This window comes from Erigeron canadensis, chromosome 5, assembly GCF_010389155.1.
Source record: "Erigeron canadensis isolate Cc75 chromosome 5, C_canadensis_v1, whole genome shotgun sequence".
NCBI classification, from domain to species: Eukaryota; Viridiplantae; Streptophyta; class Magnoliopsida; order Asterales; family Asteraceae; genus Erigeron; species Erigeron canadensis.
Window position 1 is genome coordinate 34,481,759 of NC_057765.1, and position 21,177 is coordinate 34,502,935.

General features: G+C 33.5%; 4 protein-coding genes across 7 annotated transcripts; 1 reads left to right on the forward strand and 3 right to left on the reverse strand.

Moving 5' to 3' along the window:
• Positions 1-2,472: 2,472 nt before the first annotated feature.
• On the reverse strand, positions 2,473-5,412 carry LOC122600440 (putative F-box/LRR-repeat protein 23). 4 transcript variants are annotated; one of them, XR_006324053.1, is made up of 4 exons: positions 5,210-5,412; positions 4,365-4,695; positions 2,800-3,382; positions 2,473-2,686 (listed from the first exon to the last, which is right to left on the reverse strand). XR_006324053.1 is itself a non-coding variant. In XM_043773152.1 (4 exons), the coding sequence occupies exons 1-3, from the start codon at positions 5,226-5,228 to the stop codon at positions 2,899-2,901; spliced, it is 834 nt and encodes a 277-aa protein (XP_043629087.1). In that variant the 5' UTR covers positions 5,229-5,412; the 3' UTR covers positions 2,473-2,686; positions 2,854-2,898. The 4 variants fall into 4 exon arrangements, 2 of the variants coding, with proteins under 2 accessions (XP_043629087.1, XP_043629088.1); XR_006324052.1 differs by having other exon boundaries at positions 2,473-2,691; XM_043773152.1 differs by having other exon boundaries at positions 2,854-3,382.
• A 5,468-nt stretch (positions 5,413-10,880) lies between these two features.
• On the reverse strand, positions 10,881-12,428 carry LOC122601657 (putative F-box/LRR-repeat protein 23). The gene is made up of 2 exons (XM_043774399.1): positions 12,070-12,428; positions 10,881-11,418 (listed from the first exon to the last, which is right to left on the reverse strand). The coding sequence occupies exons 1-2, from the start codon at positions 12,426-12,428 to the stop codon at positions 10,881-10,883; spliced, it is 897 nt and encodes a 298-aa protein (XP_043630334.1).
• A 3,877-nt stretch (positions 12,429-16,305) lies between these two features.
• Positions 16,306-17,490, reverse strand: LOC122601658 (putative F-box/LRR-repeat protein 9). The gene is made up of 4 exons (XM_043774400.1): positions 17,339-17,490; positions 16,988-17,162; positions 16,766-16,902; positions 16,306-16,576 (listed from the first exon to the last, which is right to left on the reverse strand). Exons 1-4 carry the CDS (start codon positions 17,488-17,490, stop codon positions 16,306-16,308), a joined length of 735 nt encoding a protein of 244 aa, XP_043630335.1.
• A 2,417-nt stretch (positions 17,491-19,907) lies between these two features.
• Positions 19,908-20,318, forward strand: LOC122601659 (probable ubiquitin-conjugating enzyme E2 25). Its single transcript, XM_043774401.1, has one exon. The coding sequence runs from the start codon at positions 19,908-19,910 to the stop codon at positions 20,316-20,318; it is 411 nt and encodes a 136-aa protein (XP_043630336.1).
• Positions 20,319-21,177: the final 859 nt, after the last annotated feature.

Below are 21,177 nucleotides of genomic sequence, written 5' to 3' on the forward strand. Positions count from 1 at the left end.
TTTTTCGGTTTGAATTTTTTGGTTTTCATGGATTTCTCGGTTCAGTTTTTCTCATCCCAAGAGCTACACCTTCAATGGAAAGGGAAAAAAAAATCGACCAGTATCCTATTCAAAAAAATAGATTATAAACGTCTACAAATGATTTTGGTAATATAAATTCATGGTAACATACATCTAAACTTTTTCTGAGTGACTAATCCTTTATATTCTCATTCTAATCATCAAAGTCGAGGAAATTAAATCAGAATCACAGTTTTCGATAGCCTCCTCATAACCACGAGGAAGCTTTTAAATGTTTAATCTGTTGAGAACATCCTTTTAGACCGAACGGAGTAACCCGTTAGATGGCCGGAACCCCCCACTTCGGCCCTGGGGGCGTTCCACTTCCTTATTTCACGAGCCCCTTCTGGTCTGTAATGCGTCGAAAGGCTTGGATTCTTGTGGCATTTTGACCGTTCCACATAGTCAATAACTTTTGTTTTATATATGCATGGTACACTAGAGGCATTCCCTATGACATTTCCACCCCAAAGTAATGAGTGGAATGCCTTCTTAATGATTGGATGCCACATGACATATTTTTAGTGGAAATGCAGTCAATAATGATAATTTCTATGTTTATGGTACACTAGAGGCATTCCCTATGGCATTCCCTACATATATATAATGTTATAGTTACTTTGTTACCATAATCATATTCAACGATTTTATAGCAATGTTGTAAAACTCGGCTGGGTACTTGGCAAGAACCCGTACCTGGGTGCCCAGCCGAGGCGATCATGCTTTTGATGTTCTCTAACTAAATGGTCAGCCAACGGGTGACAAAATCGGAAAATTGGAAAAATAAGATCAAGGATTCAAGTCGTCCAACAATCTATTTGAAAATTATGTTGAAAAAAAAAACCCTAGACCAACTTAACTTTGAAATTCAAATAAAGTGTCTATATTCTACATAGAATTCTCACCTTGTTCAGCAGAAATCATCTTTATGATATTGCCTTTTCGCCGACTATTTGATATTGAGTTGGATGATTGCAGCATTGTCAGTCGGCAAATTAATATATAAAACTTTCGTGTTTTTATAGGGATTTTTTTCTTAGTGCCTATATAATAAATTTGTAAACTTTATACCTCTTTGTGTTTTTAGTTACCTTATCGATCATTTAGTTCCGATTTCTTCAAATTGAGTTTTTCTTTTTATGTTTTTTCAATGAGTTGCGGATCCAATAGCATATTCAGCTGCGTGACAATCTTGTTTATGAATTCGTATCCGTCGCTTGATGATGAACTAAACATAATGTTGTTTTTGTTTGAATAAAATTGACTTTTGCTTTTACATTATTTCATTGAGCTACGGACGACCGAATAGTCTATTAAGCTGCATAACACCATAATTGAACGAGATATCTGTTTAATGGAAAGCTGCATAATAGACCATTTGGTGATGGTTAGGTACAACAATTTGCATGTGTAACTTAGTTTGATAGCTCATTTGTTATTTAGATTTAAAAAGATTATATACTTTTATGACTTGAACAAGCTTAAGGTATTTAGGCTCTTTAGACCTAACATACATTGATTTCTAATCATAATAATAAGCTTGGTTTTGCGAATTTAAATTTGTAATTAATAACTCAAGCTTAAAAATTAGTTGATTATTATTCATTTCTGAAGTCCTAAAAAACATGAAGCCGGTTATTAGAAACAAACCAGTGAAGGCTTTGTATCCAGAGGTCCTGGGTTCGAAGCTGGAGGGCCAAGGTTTACCCCAATTTAAATGTCGTGCCTTCGGGTGACTTAGTTGGAGGTTTTCCTCCCCTGTGGTTCCCTGAATACTTGTAACAGCCCATGGTCAACTATTTCGTTGTCTAGGGTATATGCAAGGCTTCACCATTTACGGTGAGGTTTCCCCGATGTCGTGTTCCGACTGAATATTCAAAAAAAAAGAAACAAACCAGTGAACAACCGACTTCCGATTTGGTGTAAGTTGTAAAGGTGTTACGGTTTCTTCTACCTTTTTTTCCCATTTGTGGTATCGAAGTAGAAACTATATATTCATCATGTTTTGCTGGATTGCTAAGGTTTGGATATCTATTTCTTAATGGCGGTATCCCGACGTTACCAGTCCTTGGTATCACCCATTGATAAGAAAAAAGTCATCGAGGTGATCATCTATATATCTTTGTTGCTTGGTGGGCTATTTGGCGTTTTCAGAACGAGACACTCCTTGATCCTAATAAGAAGAAATGTAACGTTTTGTTTTGAATCGATGGTTAATTTATTCTTATTCTTGATAAAATCTCAGCCCTAAAAAAAACCCAAATTCCTTTATAACGACCAGATGATTTTATACACCAGATATGCTTGCGTACCTTCCTAATTAGCCCATTGAGCTAATTAAGCTTGAAAGCTGCAGCGCAAGGCTTTAAAGTATTGTAACAGGCCAAACAAAATTAAAAGAATTCACGGCCGTCAAGGAAATGCATTTCGATTCCAAGAACGTATGATAAAATCCCACACCATCATGGTTAATTAGTGTTTACAATAATTTAAGCACAGAGACATGACCCATAGATGTTTGGAGGTTTAAAAAGAGAGCCAAAATGACAACCATCAGCAGAAAAATGATGACCAAATTGAACGTTCCTGTCAAAGCCAGAAAGAGGGGTGTTCTGGAAGCCAAGAGCTACACTTTCAACGGAAAGAAAAAAACATCGATCAGTATCCTATTCAAATAAATAGATTAAAACGTCTACAAATGATTTTGTTAAGTGAAATTCATGGTAACATACATCTAACCTTGTTCTAAGTCGAAATTATTTTCATTCAAATCATCAAAGTCGAGGAAATTACCAGGATCAATGGATGTGGAATCATCACATACAGATACTCGTCATACTAATCAGAATCACAGTTTCCGAAAGAGTCCTTATAACCACGAGGAAGCTTTAAATGTTTAATCTGTTGAGAACATCTGTTTACAAGGTCTCCGTTGAGATCAATGTAGTTACACCGACCCAATTTAAGGGATTCAAGGTGACGACAACCATCTAGAATCGCCCTTAACCCAACACCCGTCATGGTGAAACCAGTTAACTGAAGGTACCTTAACCCAGGTAGGTTTTTCCCAATTGCCAAAGCCCACGTATTCCAACCATAATCAGCATCATCACTTAAGTTATAAATAAAGGGTGTATTCTTAACTTTGAGTGTTTTTAGCAGGGGACAGAAGCGGCCAACAGCTTCAATATCTTTTTCTGAGAATTGTGTTCCACAAACGCTGAGTTCCTCCAATAATGATAATTTCTTCAAACATCCACCCCAGACTTCAGTTAAAATACCATAAGAATAAGTAATTTCTAGACGCCTAAGCTGACTGGATCTGCAAGAGAAACAAAGAAAAATGAAAAGCTATCAAACTTTTATTCTAAAGACATAAGACTGCTATAATTCCTAAAAAATATCAGATTATATGGGGGTCTAACTGCATAGAGAAAGGAGGTTGCATCATTGTTTGGCCAAAATTGGTACATGCCTACACACTAGATTGCTGTATATATATACTCGTGTAGGAAAGAAAAAAAAAAAAAAAACTTAACCCATAGATCAATGTGAATGGATAATATGCGACTTCAAACAGGGGAGATCAAGTCTGATCATGCCGATTTAATAATGACACTTACATTCAGCTATAATTTTAGCTGGGGCAAGGTTTTATCTTAAAAGGCCCAAAACTTGCTTTTCAGCGTCACGGATTCAAACATATAAATTAAAATCAACCAAGGGGAAACTTAAGTTGAATCCTTTAAAAAAAAAGTAGGCAGATAGGTAGTACAGAATATTAATTACTAGTAAGAGTTTATAAATATAAGGATTTATGCATCAGATATATGTCTTTTAAAGCTTTCCTTGCATTTTGCTTTTCGGTTTTTCATGGAAGTATAAAACTAACTTATTAATATATGGGAAAAGGAATATGGTGTTGTCACACACCCAACTTGGGTGAAAATCATTGAATGGGGGAAGGGAATATGAGGTTGTCTCACACCCAATTTGGGTGAAAAAAACCCTTGCATTTAATTTTTAAATATGAGTACATATTGTATAGGGGGCCATTTATCTATTTTGTAAAAAATATTAAAATTATAGGATGTGAAGAGGCTTTTCACTTAAGTTGGGGGTGTGATAACCCCACATTCACTTTTCCCTTATTGAATGTAATTAACTGTAACAATAGAAGACCTGAGTATAACTATAGAAATCAATGTAGCAGGACGAGATGAATCAAAAAGTAATAATACCCATATTTGACGATTATTCTTAAAGCTACAACACAAACTGAAAAACAAAATAAGCTCGCATACCTAGCAGCAATATACTGAAGAATGTCTTGATCGCAAAAGGCACTGATAGAGACATCAACCATCTGGCCTTGGCTTCTATCCACAACATGCTTACAAATCCTCTGAAATCGTTGCTGTCCCCATAGATGTGAATATTTCATTTTAACAGCCCTCCACATAGCGGGCTCCTTACAGATTTGATGCCAAGTAGTGCACACTTTTTGGGCATTCTCTAGTATGTCAAACATACCGAGTCTAGAGAGTATGTTCTTCATTACATCTGACGGAAGATCCAACCAGTTCACTGTTGGTTGCTTCACCTGCTCGGGTTCTGATGTCGATGGCTTTGTCACTTTAGCAGGCACAAAGAAAAACAAAGGTTACTACACCATACATATACATATATATGATGTTATGTTTACTTTGTTACCATAATTATATTAAACTATTTTATAGCAACTTTGTAAAACTCGGCTGAGTACTTGGCAAGCAGTGGCGGAGCTATGTGGTTGCCAAGGGTGGCCATGAACAACCCCACAATTTCTATTAAACTCTATTTTTCTAGTACTATATTTATGTATAGTATAAAGGTAATTGGCAACCCATAGACTGGTATAATTTAATTTTGTAGTATAACTTTACACTTGTTTAGTATCATGAAAACTGATTTTGATGTTCTCTAACTAAAAGGTCAGTCAACGGGTCAAATTCAGGACAAATCACAAATATGGACAAAATAAAATCAAGGATTCAAGTCGGCCAACAATCTATCTGAGAAGAGTAGTGTGTGAATAAAAATAAAAAACCCTAGACCAACTTAACTTTGAAATTCAAATAAAGTGTGTACATACACATAGAATTCGCACCTTGTTCATCAGAAATCATGTTTCTGATATTGTCGGCCTGACCCGCCTGCGGAATGAGGCCGGATTTCTTCTTGCCTTTTCGCCGCCGATTTGATTTTGAGGTGGATGATTGCGGCAGTCAGTCGGCAAATTAATAGATAAAACTTTCGTCCTTTTATAAGAATTATTTCCTTGATGCCTATAATAAACCGGATTAAACTCATAATGTATGCCGATTAATAAGTGTTCTCGTAAACTTACAGTATAATAAATAAATATATTTTTTCCTACAGGTTAGTGGGTAAAAAAAAAAACCTAAAACTCTCTTGTTTTTTTCTAAGATTTTTTTTTTTTATCTTCTTATTAAATATATAATTATATCATAAATTTTTTAAAACAAATCTTTACAAATTTTTAACATATATAATATCTTTAAAACTTTTCACAATAAATTATTAATCATTCTTATTCATATTATATTCTATTCATATTAAAATTTCCCAATAAAATAATAAATTATTAATCAAGTTCAGTAAATTTCTAAAAAAAAACACATACGGTTCTTTTTATATCACTTTAATTTTATTTTTGGTATTTGTTCGTATTTGTTTATTTGGGCATTCGGGGCGATTAGTAGGGCTTTTCCCCCATCGGGTATTTGAAATAGACATTTCTACTTCGAGAGATCTCTCTAGCGCAGACCTGGTTAAGACAACATATGCTAGACCCCCGCTGTCGGATCACAACACGAATTTTCCAACAAATATCACCTTTAAAAAAAAAAATTAACTTTTATTTATTATATAAAAAATAAAATAAGATGTTCTAAAATTAGAACTAGAATGGATGAAAAGAAAAAAAAAAACTCATTATATCATATCTAATACCATAGTTTTTACTTTTCGTTTCTTTCTACACTTAATAGAAAGGATAGGAGAGGTAGTCGATGTCGACAATGATAAGTGGGTTACCGGTAAGTGACTTACCGTTGGTCGAGGATGAAGACGGTTGTAGTGGTGAGCAGGGACGGAGCCAGAAATTTTTATTCAAGGGGTCAATTTTAAAAATTGTTTGTTATACTTAGAAGAGTCGTGTCTGAGAATATAAAAAAAATGGACCCTAGCTTGAGAAAAAAAAAGAACCCTCAAATAAATTTATTCACCACACTAGGTGTAACACTCATATTTAAAAATACCAATTTTTTAAATAAATAGAGATCACACATGTCGGAAAAGGTCTTATTAAATGAAAACCCATTCAACAATAATGTACGAAACCAAAATAATATACCTTTTTAGGAAATAACTAGCTTGTAAAATATCTTTTCTACATAACTATTATGATTATCATAATTAGTTGTTTATGATAAATATATATAATAATTTTAAAGAAAAATATGTTTTTCACAAATAGCTACACTATTAATGTATTACACATTTACATATTCAGATTAAGAAAACTTTTTTTTTTAACCTTTCTTCATTCTTTCTAATAAAAATCAAAACAACTCATATGAAAAGATCTATCTCAAAATTAATGTTTTGATGACCAATGACTTTCAAAGAATAAACTTATGACAATGAAGATAACATTTGTATTTATTTCATACTTATTTTTTATTACTTCTAGAAAATAATTACAAATATACCATTTAAATTGTGAAAAATTATATTATACTAAAATTGGAGTGAGGGCAGGTGACCCCACTGCCCCCAAGCTGCCTCCGTCCATGGTGGTGAGTGAAGGCTGTTGATGGAGGTGGAGTATCGACGTCTTGCTGAATCAACGGTGGTGTGGGTGGTGTTGTCCGGCGGGTATGTTTTTGATGGGAAATGGCTAACGGGTGGAGGTGAAAACGAGAGGGGGGAGCTGGTGGGATGGGTGGGTGACTGGATGTAGTCAACGAGATACGGAGGTAGGACTGGTGGTTTCTGACGGGAGACGGGTAATTTTCCGGGCGGGTAGTGTTCCCGGTGGTGGTGTCAGACGGAAGGTAAAAAGTTGGTGAAATACTTGCAGAAGTTTTCAAGGATAGAGATAAAAGGCTAGAAAAAGTCAAATATGAATTTCAGACTTTTTGTAAATTTCGTAGTAGACATATGTGAAGTTCTTACTTTGGTACCAAGGTCTTATTATAAATCATACTTAATATAATTAATACAAATGGATATATTTGTATATTTAATTGATAAGATTGGGGATATTTGTAATTTTAAATTTTAGTTGGGGATATTTATAATGAGGATACGGCGTATGTGGCTGTTAGATACCTAACTTGGGTGTAGAACCCCTCACATCTTGTTTTTTTAATCCATAAAAAGCATGGGGGCCCAAACATTTATATCTATATTAAATTATTGGTATGTGAGGGATTTTACACCCAAACTTGGGTATCTAACAGTCATATACTCCATTTTTTAATTTATAATTTTGATGATATAATTGGGGATATATGCAGTTCTCCCTCTTATCTATATATTACTATTTTAGTTATGCAATTATCATTAGAAAAAATAAATACATGAATGTTAGATACCTAATATAGAATTTTCTTTTTCTAAATAAGGGTATAGAATTTTCACATTCCCCTCTAAATTTCTCGTATAATATAAAAATGATTAGGTCTCCATGTTTTTATGTATTAAAAAATAAGATGAGATATATATAAGTAGAGGGTATGGGGTATGTGGCTGTTAGATATTCAATTTGGGTGTAGAACCTCTCACATCTTGTTTTTTTAATCCATGAAAAACATGAGGCCTAAACATCTATATATATATATTAAAAAATTGGTATGTGAGGGATTGTATTTAGACATTCATACAGAAAAAACAAAACCTTTTTTTTTTCCTCTCGGTCGAATCAAAGGAAAGCAAGAATCATATGTTTGATTTTTGTTTCATACGAACTACATATTATAATATATTTATTGTTCATATATATTATAATACTACAATGAATTGTAGATAGATTTGTTTCCGGCAACAAATTTTGTTTTCGGTTCATGGGTTTCGAACTAAGGGAATATTATACACAACGGACGGGTTTGTGTGTTCGTGATCAAATACTAGCATACATACATTCTAACGTCCCAAGCTTGGGTATCTAACAGCCACATACTTCATTTTCTCATATAAGTTTATTACTCTATCAACAGACAACTACATATTTTTATCTATACAATACATGTTAGTCAAGTATAATAAACTACTACTTTTCCTGAAAATTAAATATCGAAAAGGCTAAAAATCAACTAAGAAATCAAAAGAACAATAGAGCTACATTTTAATTTGCTTCCTATATAATTATTTGTTGTAAATTTTACGTACCATTATGTTTCTTGAGGCAATTTCCGGGTACAAAATATAGTTTTATCACATTTTATGTTTTTTGGAAAACTTTTCTAGCTAGTGTTTTCTATAACTAAACAAAGCCTAAAATTCTAGCGTTGTGGTTGTGATGACAAAGCTTCAAAATTTTATATTGCACAGCTTGAATAAGACGATTGCACAACCAAAAAAGTATCTATGCAGATTCGAATTTTTTGTACGGATACGAAGTTTTTTGAACCATGTGGTGTATATACGAACTTTTGATTTGAATTTTATAAAACTACGAAAATCGGTATCCGAGACGCCGGTCTTGCGTTTTTGGGGTTAAAGCCGGTGTTTAAGAAATCGGTTTATGTCGACGTGGCACTGCTGGAACCTAAAGCCGGTGTCTAAGACACCGGTCTTCCTTATCTTTTGGCAAAACCGACGTCTCGGATGCCGGTCTTCATTTAATTTTATTGGTATTTGAGGTGGGAGGAACTCCGGTTATGTGCAGGCGGTCGAATGGAGAAGACAAGGGCAAAATGGGAAATAAAAAGAAAAAGATAAGGTATGGAATACTAGTAGTTGTTTTCAATTAAAAAGTCTATAGGATATCAAATAGTGGCTGTATGCCCCTATATAAAATATAAATATTATAATATAGAGATCTCTATAATATACCTACAAGGTTACAAAAGTGGTGTATTATCAAATCAAGTCGCGTGAATATTTGAAATTTTACTGTTTATTGTTTTATTTGATTGATGACAAAGGTACTTATCTAAAGTTTACATATTTGATTTATAGAAAATCAAATTAATACAGGTAATGTTTTTTGGAAAAACAAGAATAATGGTATTAAATAGTTTTGGTAGAACCACCTCACCAAGTGATTCTCTATATGTAAATTATAATAAGCTACTCCGTATTTTCCTAATTCCCATAAATCGAGCATAAGAAGCTATTTTTTTGTCTTGTTTTTTTTAAAAAAAAAAGAATTAACAATACTATTAAATAATAGGATGTAAATCCTTATTATGAATTACTTTTATGGTAAAATACACTTAACAATTCAGTAATATATATACAAAATTTGTAGTTTTAATTACTAAATTCTATAAATTAAATTAATAAGTACAAGATGTGTTACAGATTTAAATGACCATTTTAGTTTTATACAACTCTAAAGATTATTTTTAATATACTGGTACAACATATAGTATGAATTTTTAAGAATGGAATATAATTAAATATTTGAACTTTTAAGAAAAAGATATATGAACTTTAAAACCAACAAGTTAATACGTAATAGTAATTGTATGAATTTTATTTCTAATAAGTAATAACTCTAAAAGTCCAGGGACTAAAATTGAAACTTTAAATAACTCTAAAGGACTTAAAAGAACAAATATCAGAAGATATGTCATCTTTTTCAACACAACCCTGAAAAAATTCTCAGCCGCCAACTCCATTTTAGTCATCCTCCGAACAAGCTTGATGGTGAAGCAGAAGATCAGCATCCGAGACACCGGTTTTGCCTGAAAATAATGAAGACCGGTGTCTTAGACACCGGCTTTAGGTTTCTGCAGCGCCACGTCGACATAAATCGGTTTCTTAAACACCGGCTTTAACCCCAAAAACGCAAGACCGGCGTCTCAGATACCGATTTTCGTAGTTTTACAAAATTCAAATCAAAAGTTCGTATATAAACCACATGGTTCGAAAAACTACGTATCCGTAAAAAAAATTCATGCAGATTCCTAATAACACCAATTTTTACCTTCTGCAGCATTGTTAATTGATATATCCACGAACAATCAAATACGTTGAGAAGACTTAAGAACCAAATCCCTATTTAACCACTCTATAATTATATACCAAAAAAACCAACCAGATATGATTGTTTACCTCTGTAATAAAGCCCATTTGGCTAATTATGCTCGAAAGCTGCAGCATATTAGGCTTTAAATTGTTGTAAAGGACTAATAATTAATAAAAAGATTCACAGTCATTAGATTAATGCCTTTCAATTCCAAGAAACTTATGATAAAATTCACACCATCATCTTTAACGTTTGCAAGATTTCAAGCATAAAGATGGACATACGACCCATAAATGTTTGGAGGTATAAAAAGAGAGCCAAAACTTACACCTTCAATGGAAAGAAAAAAGAAACATCGATCAGTAGTATCCTGTTCGGATAGATTAAAACGTCTACAAATGATTTTTGGTAAACTGTATTCATGGCAACATACATTTAAACTTTTTCTGAGTCAAAATTATTCTCAATTAACTAAGTCATCAAAGTCAAGCCATCAAAGTCTAGGAATTAAATTATCAGGATCAATTTATGTGGAATCATCGTTCAGTTACTCATCTTAGTAATCAGAATCAGAATCAGATTCCATACATCGACAACATTGACAACCACCATAATCCTCAGCCTCAGAAATAACTTCAACCGGCACTTCAAGATGTTGATAGTGTTCAAGAGAATCACCAGGAAGCTTTAGATGTTTGATCTGTTCTGAACATCTTTTTCCAAGGTCCCCTTCAAAATCAATCCAGATACACCGACGCAAGTCAAGGGATTCAAGGTGACGACAACCATCTAGAATCGCCTCTAACCCAACATCCGTTATCCCGTCACCAATTAACTCAAGGTGCCTTAACTCAGGTAGGTTTTTCCCAATTGCTGCAGCCAACTCATCATCATCACCAACATAATAATAATTAACTTTGAGTGTTTTTAGCAGGGGACAGAAGCGGCCAGCAGCTTCAATATTTGCAGGCGAGAAGTGTGTTCTACAAAGGCTGAGTTCCTCCAATGATGATAATTTCTTCAAACATTCACCCCAGACTTCATTCAATTCACCAAGAGAATAAATAATTTCTAGACGTCTATGCTGTTTGGATCTGCAAGAGAACAAAGAAAAAGGGAAGCTATCACAACTTTAAGTAATTGTTAAGACTATCAGATTATACGGTGGTCTAACAGCATACAGAAAGGCTGCGGTGTACTCGTGTAGAAACACAAGCAAAAAAAAAAATTAACCCATATGACAAGTCTGATCATGCAGACTTCAACGTTGTCTTGTCGAGTGCTGAGGTGCAGATTGCATTGTCTTGGAATCAAGAATTAATGATGACACTTATATTCAACTACAATTTTAGCATTCTTTATATTAGCTGCAGCAAGGTTTGGTTAATTCATACATAATAAAGTCACCCAAGTAGAATATAGACTAAGAGTAAAATAAATAAGGATTTATGGATCGGATATATGCTTTTTAAGATTTTCCTTGCATTTTGCTTTTCGAATTTTCATGTAAGAATAAAACAAATAAACACTTTCAGAAAATCACTGAAAAAGGTAAAAATATTAGTGTTTTGAAGATTATATTAGATGTATACTAATTAACTGTAACAATTAATAGATGACCTAACTACCTAAGTTTTATATATTATAGAAATCAATGTAGCAGGACGAGATGAATTAAAAAGTAGTAAAACGCGATTATTCTTAAAGCTACAACACAAACTGAAAAACAGAATAGATTCGCATACCTATCAACAATATACAGAAGAAGGTCTTGATCGCAAAAGGCTTTCATAGAGACATCAACCATCTGGCCTTGGCTTCTATCCACAACTTGCTTAAAAATCTTTCGACATACAGACTTTCTTCTCGGTGGACGTGAATTATCCATTGAAACAGCCCTCCACATAGAGGGCTCCTTACAGATTTGATGCCAAGTAGTGCACACTTTTTGGGCATTCTCTAGTATGTCAAACACACCGATTCTAGAGAGTATATTCGCCATTACATCTGACGGAAGATCCAACCAGTTCACTGTCGAGGGCTTTGACGTCACTTTAGCAAGGCACAAAGAAAAACAAATGTTACTACACCAAAACAATGACATTTAAATATATACATATTATTACTTAGTTACATAGAATGATAGATATATGAGATGCAACCTTATTCTTTATATAAGAATTGCGTGCCATTTGAAAAAACAGTAACACGCCATATGAAAAATAAACACCCCTTTAAACCACTTAACTTTAAAATTCGTATGAAGTGTCCATATATATATATATATATATACAGGCATACACCATCTATCTATCTAAATAGATACATGGAATTCACAACATCACGTACGTACCAGAGGTCATGTTTCTGATCTTGTCGTGCTGACCCTAAATCCAAGTTGCTTAGATTTTGAGGTGGCCCGGTCTTTGATGCGGTACTGCGGTTGTAACCCTACAATAATGTCAGACTTCTTCTTTGTATAAAAAAAAAAACACATATATATATCTATAAGATATCTATTTTATTTTTTATTTTTATCAATCATGGGCCCTAATAAGTTTTGCCTGGGTTTATAGGGGTTAATTTATAGAGAGGATTCCTTTAAGCATTTAAATTTTAGTTAAATTGTTCACACTTAAAGATATGTATAAACTAAATTTTAGACCTGTTCAACATTGGACACGGGATTTACGATATTATCAATATTAGATTTTTATACATTTAAGTCATAAAAGCCTATAATTTTAAAGATATATGGTTCTAAGTATTATATTTTGCAAATTATAGTACAATAATCATAAGTTCGTCACTATCAATAGCTGAGACATATTGACGAAATTGTTTATGGTAGTCATTCCACATGGTACATGATATAATAATTTCTATATTGTTGGATATTTTAAAACCAGTTATACTTATAATGTGATAGTATTATGAAAGATAATTAAGAATTAAAATATAAATTTACTTGTGATCCTGTACTTGACATTCAAGGATATGTATTTGATCATGATGCGGGCCTCAAAACACGCATATGTTTATTTTCAATCACATGTTCTATAATAGTTAGATAACAATTAGGATTGTTTTTATATTTTGAGTGACATGTAACTTTAACCATTAATACGCAAAACCAATTTATAAAAAGGATAATATTATGTACCTTTTTTGTTTGATAGATATAATGAATCTTGAATGAAGTTTATATTGATTTGGATTTAGTATTAAAGTAACCCTCTGTTGTAAATCATGTTTTGTTCTGTGATCGTCCCATGTTTTGTGATTCATATTGTGTTTATAATAAGATGTCATATATCGTCATCTGTTACGTTTTTATGTTTGAGACATGTATCTAGAGTTTAAATTGTGTTTATATGAAATATTAAACTAAATATTAATATTTTAATTTATAAATCTAGTATAATATTTGTTAATAAGTTATTAGGTTTTGAAATAAATTTTTATAGATAATATTTCATATGTTAAAAAAATTTCCCAAATGGCAAAAAATAAATATAAATTAATTATTCAGGGTTAAAAAGAGAAAATTATTGATGGAAAACAAAAGTATAAATTAATGAGACATTTTCTACAAACTTGAAAAAAATCTCTCAAGTTGATGGCTAAAAATAAATATAAATTAAGTATTCAGGGTTAAAAAGTGTAAATTATTGATGGAAAACAAAAAAGTGTAAATTAATAAGAGTTTTTTTACAAATTAATATAAATATTAATATAATAGTATATTTGGATAATGATTATTGAGATAATTTGTAGTTAATTTAAATGATGACATAAGCGAGAATCAGTTTAATAAAATTGAGCGATTTGATTGATTAATAAATCATTAGTTCAAGTGTCTTATAATATATATTAAGATTAAGATTAAGATATACTATATTAAAAATTACGAAAAAAGTTATGACTTTCATTATTAAAAGTGTGAAGAATAATGTTCACACACCCAAGTACGGATGTACTTAAAAAATACCGGGGATAATGCCCCCTATATTCCTAAAATTACCACAATAGTTTAGTCTCTTTTACATTAACGAGTATGGTACCCGCGCAATGCGGCGGTGGTGGGGAAGACAAGATGATGGTGGCGTTGATAAGGTTTTACTTTGCTAGAGACGAAAATGGTTGAAGGGCATAGTTGGTATATCACGTGAGAGGGTGCTTAGCAAGGAAAATTATTTAAGGGCATTTTTATCTTATCAGATTTTTAATTAAATTAAGGGAGGAATCCAGTTTACTTTATAAGGTATTATAGAAATAACATGAGCTTTGTTATTTTAATAAACATGCCCCCATTTTAAAATATGAATGCCCTCATCCTTGACTTTTGACCAAAGCTTTAACCCTAAGTTGTTTGGGTTTCTGGTATTTGGTCATATATTCATTTTGTATTTTTATTTTTTTTAAAGAATTATCTTTTTGTTAATATACATGTTAATTTTGTGCCCGTAAAAAGGTTTTAATATACAAGAATTGTCGGTCATATATTCATGCACGACATTTAAATCACTTATACTACAAGTAAATTATGTGCCCGTAAAAATTGTTTTTGTTATGATGTTTTGCTCGAATATTGGTAATATTTGTTAGTTGCATGTTCTCGCTAACACCTCAAGTTGTGTTGTAGTTAAAACCTTTTCTTTTTGCCCCCGACAACTTCATTTCCTGCATCCGCCTCTACACACACCTCTCAAAAAAGATATTTGTAAAATATAGATATAAGTACCTTGGGTTGACGCGTGGCTCTTATAGGTGGAACGAAAATGTATGTTCGTGGGGATGGATCGAGAAGCTGCATTAATTAGATATGGGTTTAAAGAAGAACAGGTTGAGCATAATCTTTCCAATGTTATTTTGGCAATTACAATTTTGAATGGTAATGATTCTTGGAGGTGGCATTGGGTGGGTTGTAAGGAATTTTCGGTAAGCTCCATTCGCAAGGAAATTGATCGCATATTATATCGGGTGCTATGGCGCTTACTTCTGACTTCTGACTTGTTTCAAGTTGTCGACGCCGAGTCAAGGTATTGAAGTAAATCCTATCCTATCATGTTTTGATCTACTGCTACAAGTCTACAACAACGCTAAGAAGATTTGGATATCTATTACGAGTAGTATTTCTAAATGGCTTGGTATCTCGACATCTATGTTTTTAGAGCCGAGAGATATTCTTAACATTATCAATCCTTGGTATCGTCCATTGAGATGAAAATAGTTATCAACGTGATCATCATTGTTCTTTGGTGGGCTATTTGGCGTTTTCAGAATGAAACACTCTATGATCCCAATAAGAAGAGAAGTAATCTTTTGTTTGAGTCGATTGTTAACTATTCTTATTCTTGGTATTGTAAAAGGAACATGAATTCGAAGTTAGCCCTCCCAACTTGATTTAATTATAATCATATACGTTCCGGTTGAAGAGATTTTCAATATAATCTCTATTGTTGAAAAAAAAAACAAAACAAATTACTATTGAACGACTATGTGTTTTTATACTAAAAGAATCAACCAGATATGATCAGTATCCTAATCCATTAATGGATAAAAAAAAAATCATCGATCAGTATCCTGTTCAAATAGATTAAAAAGTCTAGCTACAAATGATTTTGGTGAGTGAAATTCATGGTAATATACATCTAAACTTTCTCAGAGTCGAAATTATTCCAACATAGCAATGAAAGCCGTCTTCTCGTTCAAGTCATCAAAATTAAAGTCGAGGGAATCAATAGAATCAGAGGATGTGGAATCATCATAATCAGAGTCGCTGGAAAACTCCTCATCAAAATCTGGAAAGCCTTTGACAGAAGAACGAGAAAGCTTAAGATGTTTGATCTGTTCAGAACATCTTTTTCCAAGGTCTCCTTTAAGATCAATCCAGTAACACTGACGCACGTCAAGGGATTCAAGGTGACGACAACCATCAAGAATCGCCCTTAACCCATCATTCCTCATCTCGTCATAAACTAACTCAAGGTGCCTTTGATAAACTCAGGTAGGTTCTTCCCAATTGCTACAGCCAACTCATCATCAGGTTTATCACGTGGTCTTTGATTAACTTTGAGTGTTTTTAGCAGGGGACAGAAGCGGCCAGCAGCTTCGATATCTTTTCCCGAGATGTATGTTACACAAAGGCTGAGTTCCTCCAATAATGATAATTTCTTCGAAGAATCACCCCAGGCTCCCTTCAAATCCCAACTACAAGAAGTAATTTCTAGACGTCTAAGCTGACTCGACCTGCCAAAGAAACAAGGAGATCAATGTGAAAGGCTAATATGTTGTTTCAAACAGAGGAGATCAAATCTGGTCAAATCATGTATGAAAAATATTAGATGTAAACCAGATGAATCAAAAAGTAATAAAAGAATACTTGACGGTTATTCTAAAAACTACAACAAAACTGGAAGGCAGAATAAGCTTGCATACCTATCAGCAATATACCGAAGAATGCCCTTATTGCAAAAGTACTTGATAGAGATATCGACCATCTGGCCTTGGCTTCTATCCACAAGTTGCATACAAATTTTCCTTAATACAGACCGACCATTGCCTATAAGTCCACACTGACACGTGATAATAAAATGAGTCCATTGAAACAGCCCTCCACATAGCGGGCTCCTTACAGATTTGATGCCAAGTAGTGCACACCTTTTGGGCATTCTCAAGTATGTCAAACACACCGATTCTAGAGAGTATATTCGCCATTACATCTGACGGAAGATCCAACCAGTTCACTTTCGGTCGCTTCACCCGCTTTGGTTTTGGAACAAACTTGGACTTCTTGCTTTTTGTCGACTTGACTTTGAAGTCGATGGCATTGTCACTTTAGCAGGCACTAAGAAAAACAGATGTTACACCATACATAGAATTCAGGACAAAACCAAAAAATTGGAAAAATAAGATCAAGGATTCAAGTCGGCCAACATTCTATGTGAAATAAAAATCCCTAGAACTACTTAACTTTGAAATTCAAATAAAGTGTCTATATAATATATATACATAGAACTCGCACCTTGTTCAGCAGAAATCATCTTACTGATATTATCGACCTGACCCTCCATGTTGGAGTCAGATAACTTCTTGCGTTTTTGCAGACGATCTGATTTTGAAGTGGATGGCATCATAAATTCATAATCATTGTCACTTACCATGCACAACAGCACAAATCTTAAAAAATAATAATTTAATTTTAGTCGGCAAATTAAGAGTTAAAACTTTCTTTTTGATCTACTGTATTATTTTTTTCTTATGGTGTAAGTGTGCCACTTTAGAGTATACTTGTCAGCCCTAATCCTTTCTTTAACCTAATCCTCCCTCCTTATTAATCCTCTATTTTTCTATATTTTGTATAAATATTTATATGAGTTAATTTTCATACGTTTTCTTCTTTAGTTTTCGTATTGATTAAATTGTGATATTGGTTACAGGGATTCAATATACTTGAATTCCAACCTTTTAAGCTTCAATTAATATATTTTGAGACAACTCGTTCATTGGATGGGCTTGAACTAGTAAGTAGATAAGATTAGAATTTCGGTAATGTGCAAACCGTAAGCAATGAGAAAATCAAAAGAACTAGATATTACCTGGGAGCATTGTAGTAGGTTGGATCCAAATAATAGAAATAAGGTGCGATGTAAGTACCCAGCAGACCCAGCTGACAGGTTTATCGTCTTATCTTGTTCTCGACAGACAGGTATGAACTCTTTACCTTTTTACAACTTTTACATCTTCCTGGCCGGAGGTCCTTATGGAAGCAGTCTCTCTACCTTTGGGTAGAGGTAAGACTGTCTACAACTCACTCCCCCATACCCCGCTCAGGGATTGGGTACAGTTGTTGTTGTTGTTGTTTCGGTAATTAGAATTTCGAATGGTAATGATTCTTGGAGGTGGTCTAAGGAATATATTTTCGATAAGCTCCATTAGCAAGGAAATTGAGCCGGTGCTATTTTGCTTTGGAAATATTCATGAGAGCTTGAGAGTCGAGACCGTCTTCTGATTCAGTTCAATTTGTGGAGAAAAGGTACTATGGTTTCTTCTACCTTTTGTTCCGTTTGTGGAATCTAAGTAGAGACTATCCATTATGTTTTGGTGGATTGCTACATTGTTAAGAAGATTTGGAAATCTATTTCTAAATGGCTTGGTATCTCGGCATCTATGTTTTAGAGCCGGCGGATATTCTTAATCATTATGAGTCCTTGGTATCATCCATTGAGATGAAAAGAGTCGTCGAGGTTATCATCGTTGTTGTTTGGTGGGCTATTTGGCGTTTTCAAAAGGGAATTGAACACTCTTATGATCCTAATAAGAAGAGATGTAATGTTTCGTTTGTGTCAATTGTTAATTATTCTTAGTTTGGTATTGTAAAATGAACAAGAATTCTAAGTTAGTTTGGAATGAGTGGATTAACAACCAGATATATATGATTGTGTACCTTTGTAATCAAGCTGACGACGGTCAAATTTTCGGTGATTTTAGACATTTTGGAAGTTTGACATTGTTCCCTACAATCACGTGCATTAAGTGTTTAAATTTGAACAAGTTGATCTTTTGGGATTAAAGTCACTAATGGGTTTTTAGTCATAAATTATTTTGGGGGGTTTTTGAATATTTGGAAGATGAAATGTTGGTAGTACTAAGTACTAATATGGCTATATATTGAGATGTAATATGTGTTAGTAAGGAGTTTTTTGTTTGATATATCAAATTTCATATTTTCCTCCTTATACACAAGTTTGTGTGTTAGTGTGTGAAATTTCCTAATTTTCGGTATTTATTTGTGAATCAATGATTATTAAAATAATTGTTTCTGGGTATTCTTAAAATCAACAGGTTCAATTATTTATGTTTTTTTTTCTCGCTGCATCAGTTGGTATTAGAGCCGAAAATCCTGATCAAGATGTCTTCTAATAACGATATTATCTATGATCATCCACCCGTGTTTGATGAATACGAAGATGAGGAATGGTATTCTTGGATGATTGATTTGGTCACGTTTGATCCAACGAGGATGTCGTCTTTTGACTTTGACATGGAAATGGAGTTGGACAAAGACATTTCCATGAATGAAAAAGTCACTGATTCGGGGAAGATAATGATATTGAAGCAAGTTGAGTTTCTACATGGTTCAGACCATGATCACCCTCGAGGAATCTTTACTGCCCCCTTTTCTTATCATGTGATTGACACTCTGATCAAGGATAGAGTACAATTTCTAATGGGCAAACCTATCATGAAAGATACAGCCCCTTCATCTTTGATTCTATTGAAAACATTTTTTGAACATCAAAAGTCAAAGTTTGAAAAGATTTTTGAGGCGTGTTCATGTTTTGGTATGTATTTGATGCCAAATGTCTTAGGAGAACTTAATGCTGCTGATGTTAGTAGCCTAATGGCAACACTTGATAATGAAGTCGTTCCGATAAGGTATGAAAATATACCAAAGTTTGATTGAGTCGTGGACCATTCAAATCATTTTTTTGCTGCATACCATTATGTAATACGAAAGCAATGCTCGCTTTACAAGATCTGGCAGGATTGGAGGATTCTTGAGAATCACATATCTGTGATGGCTTATAAACCGCGGATGGATTTTGTAAGAGGTGTAATTATCGAAACACATGGAACTCCTTATCAAGATGTTCTCGTTGTCTTTGATCTGTTTTTAACAGAAAGTTATCCTAGTAGTCCGCCTCTTGTGCGCTATGAATCTTGCGGTCTTAGCGGTATCATTCCACGTATTGATAACCTCGATGATTTTAAGTTGGTCGTCTCAAATGGGTCTGGTGGATGGGATATACCATGGGTGTCTAGCATGAACGTTCTCCAAATACTCGTCTTCACAAGGGATTTGATTTTAAATACAAATTACTATGACGAATTTATTAATGAAAGTTATAGAAAATTTGTGTCTCGAGAATGGTCAGCCATACTATGCAGCAAGAATATCATCATTAAATCACTCAAAACACTGGCGTAGCGTATACCATGAACAAGCCACCCAAGAACTTTGAGGATTTGGTCGTTGGGAATTTTTGCAAACTATGCAACATCCTAATGGCATGTAAGGCTTATATGGAAGGTCTACTACTCGAATGTTATGCCATTGATGACCATGAACCCTGCTTAATGGAGTTCAATAATGATGTGGCTTCATGCATCCAGCCCAGGGCATGTAAGAACGGCAGAGCAAATGAAGCTCAAGAGTTTCATTATGTTATTTACACTCAGAAGGTTGATGTTGATCACATCACTTGGTCTGGAGTTTCAACTACTTTAATGTTAATGACTCATTTCCATATCTTAGTAAAGATGAGTTGAAGTCGAGGTCGAGTTCTTTTCAAGTGGAGGAGAATGACGACGGTCAAATTTTCGGTGATTTTAGACATTTTGGAAGTTTGACATTATTCCCTACAATCACGTGCATTAAGTGTTTAAATTTGAACAAGTTGATCTTTTGGGATTAAAGTCACTGATGGGTTTTTAGTCATAAATTATTTTTGGGGGTTTTTGAATATTTGGAAGATGAAATGTTGGTAGTATTAAGTACTAATATGGCTATATATTGAGATGTAATACGTCTTAGTAAGGAGTCTTTTGTTTGATATATCAAATTTCATATTTTCCTCCTTATACACAAGTTTGTGTGTTACTGTGTGAAATTTCTTAAATTTCGGTATTCATTTGTGAATCAACGATTATTAGAATAATTATTTCCGGGTATTCTTAGAATCAACAGGTTCAATTATTTATCCCTTTTTTTCTCGCTGTTTTTGGCTAATAAATTATGCTCGAAAGCTGCAGCATAAGGCTTTATATTCTGGTTACAGACCAAAAAT

What these genes read in the sequence shown, in the direction of transcription:
- LOC122600440 (XM_043773152.1), bottom strand. An exon ending in CTTCAGTATATTGCTGCTAG is followed by an intron (nt 3,383 to 4,364) that starts GTATGCGAGCTT and finishes TTTCTCTTGCAG; the next exon opens with ATCCAGTCAGCTTAGGCGTC.
- LOC122601657 (XM_043774399.1), bottom strand. Translation starts at nt 12,428, where the DNA reads ATGTCATTGTTTTGGTGTAGTAACATTTGTTTTTCTTTGTGCCTTGCT. An exon ending in CTTCTGTATATTGTTGATAG is followed by an intron (nt 11,419 to 12,069) that starts GTATGCGAATCT and finishes GTTCTCTTGCAG; the next exon opens with ATCCAAACAGCATAGACGTC.
- LOC122601658 (XM_043774400.1), bottom strand. Translation starts at nt 17,490, where the DNA reads ATGGTAAGTGACAATGATTATGAATTTATGATGCCATCCACTTCAAAA. An exon ending in TACTTGAGAATGCCCAAAAG is followed by an intron (nt 16,903 to 16,987) that starts GTGTGCACTACT and finishes ATCACGTGTCAG; the next exon opens with TGTGGACTTATAGGCAATGG. An exon ending in CTTCGGTATATTGCTGATAG is followed by an intron (nt 16,577 to 16,765) that starts GTATGCAAGCTT and finishes TTTCTTTGGCAG; the next exon opens with GTCGAGTCAGCTTAGACGTC.
- LOC122601659 (XM_043774401.1), top strand. Translation starts at nt 19,908, where the DNA reads ATGGCTTATAAACCGCGGATGGATTTTGTAAGAGGTGTAATTATCGAA.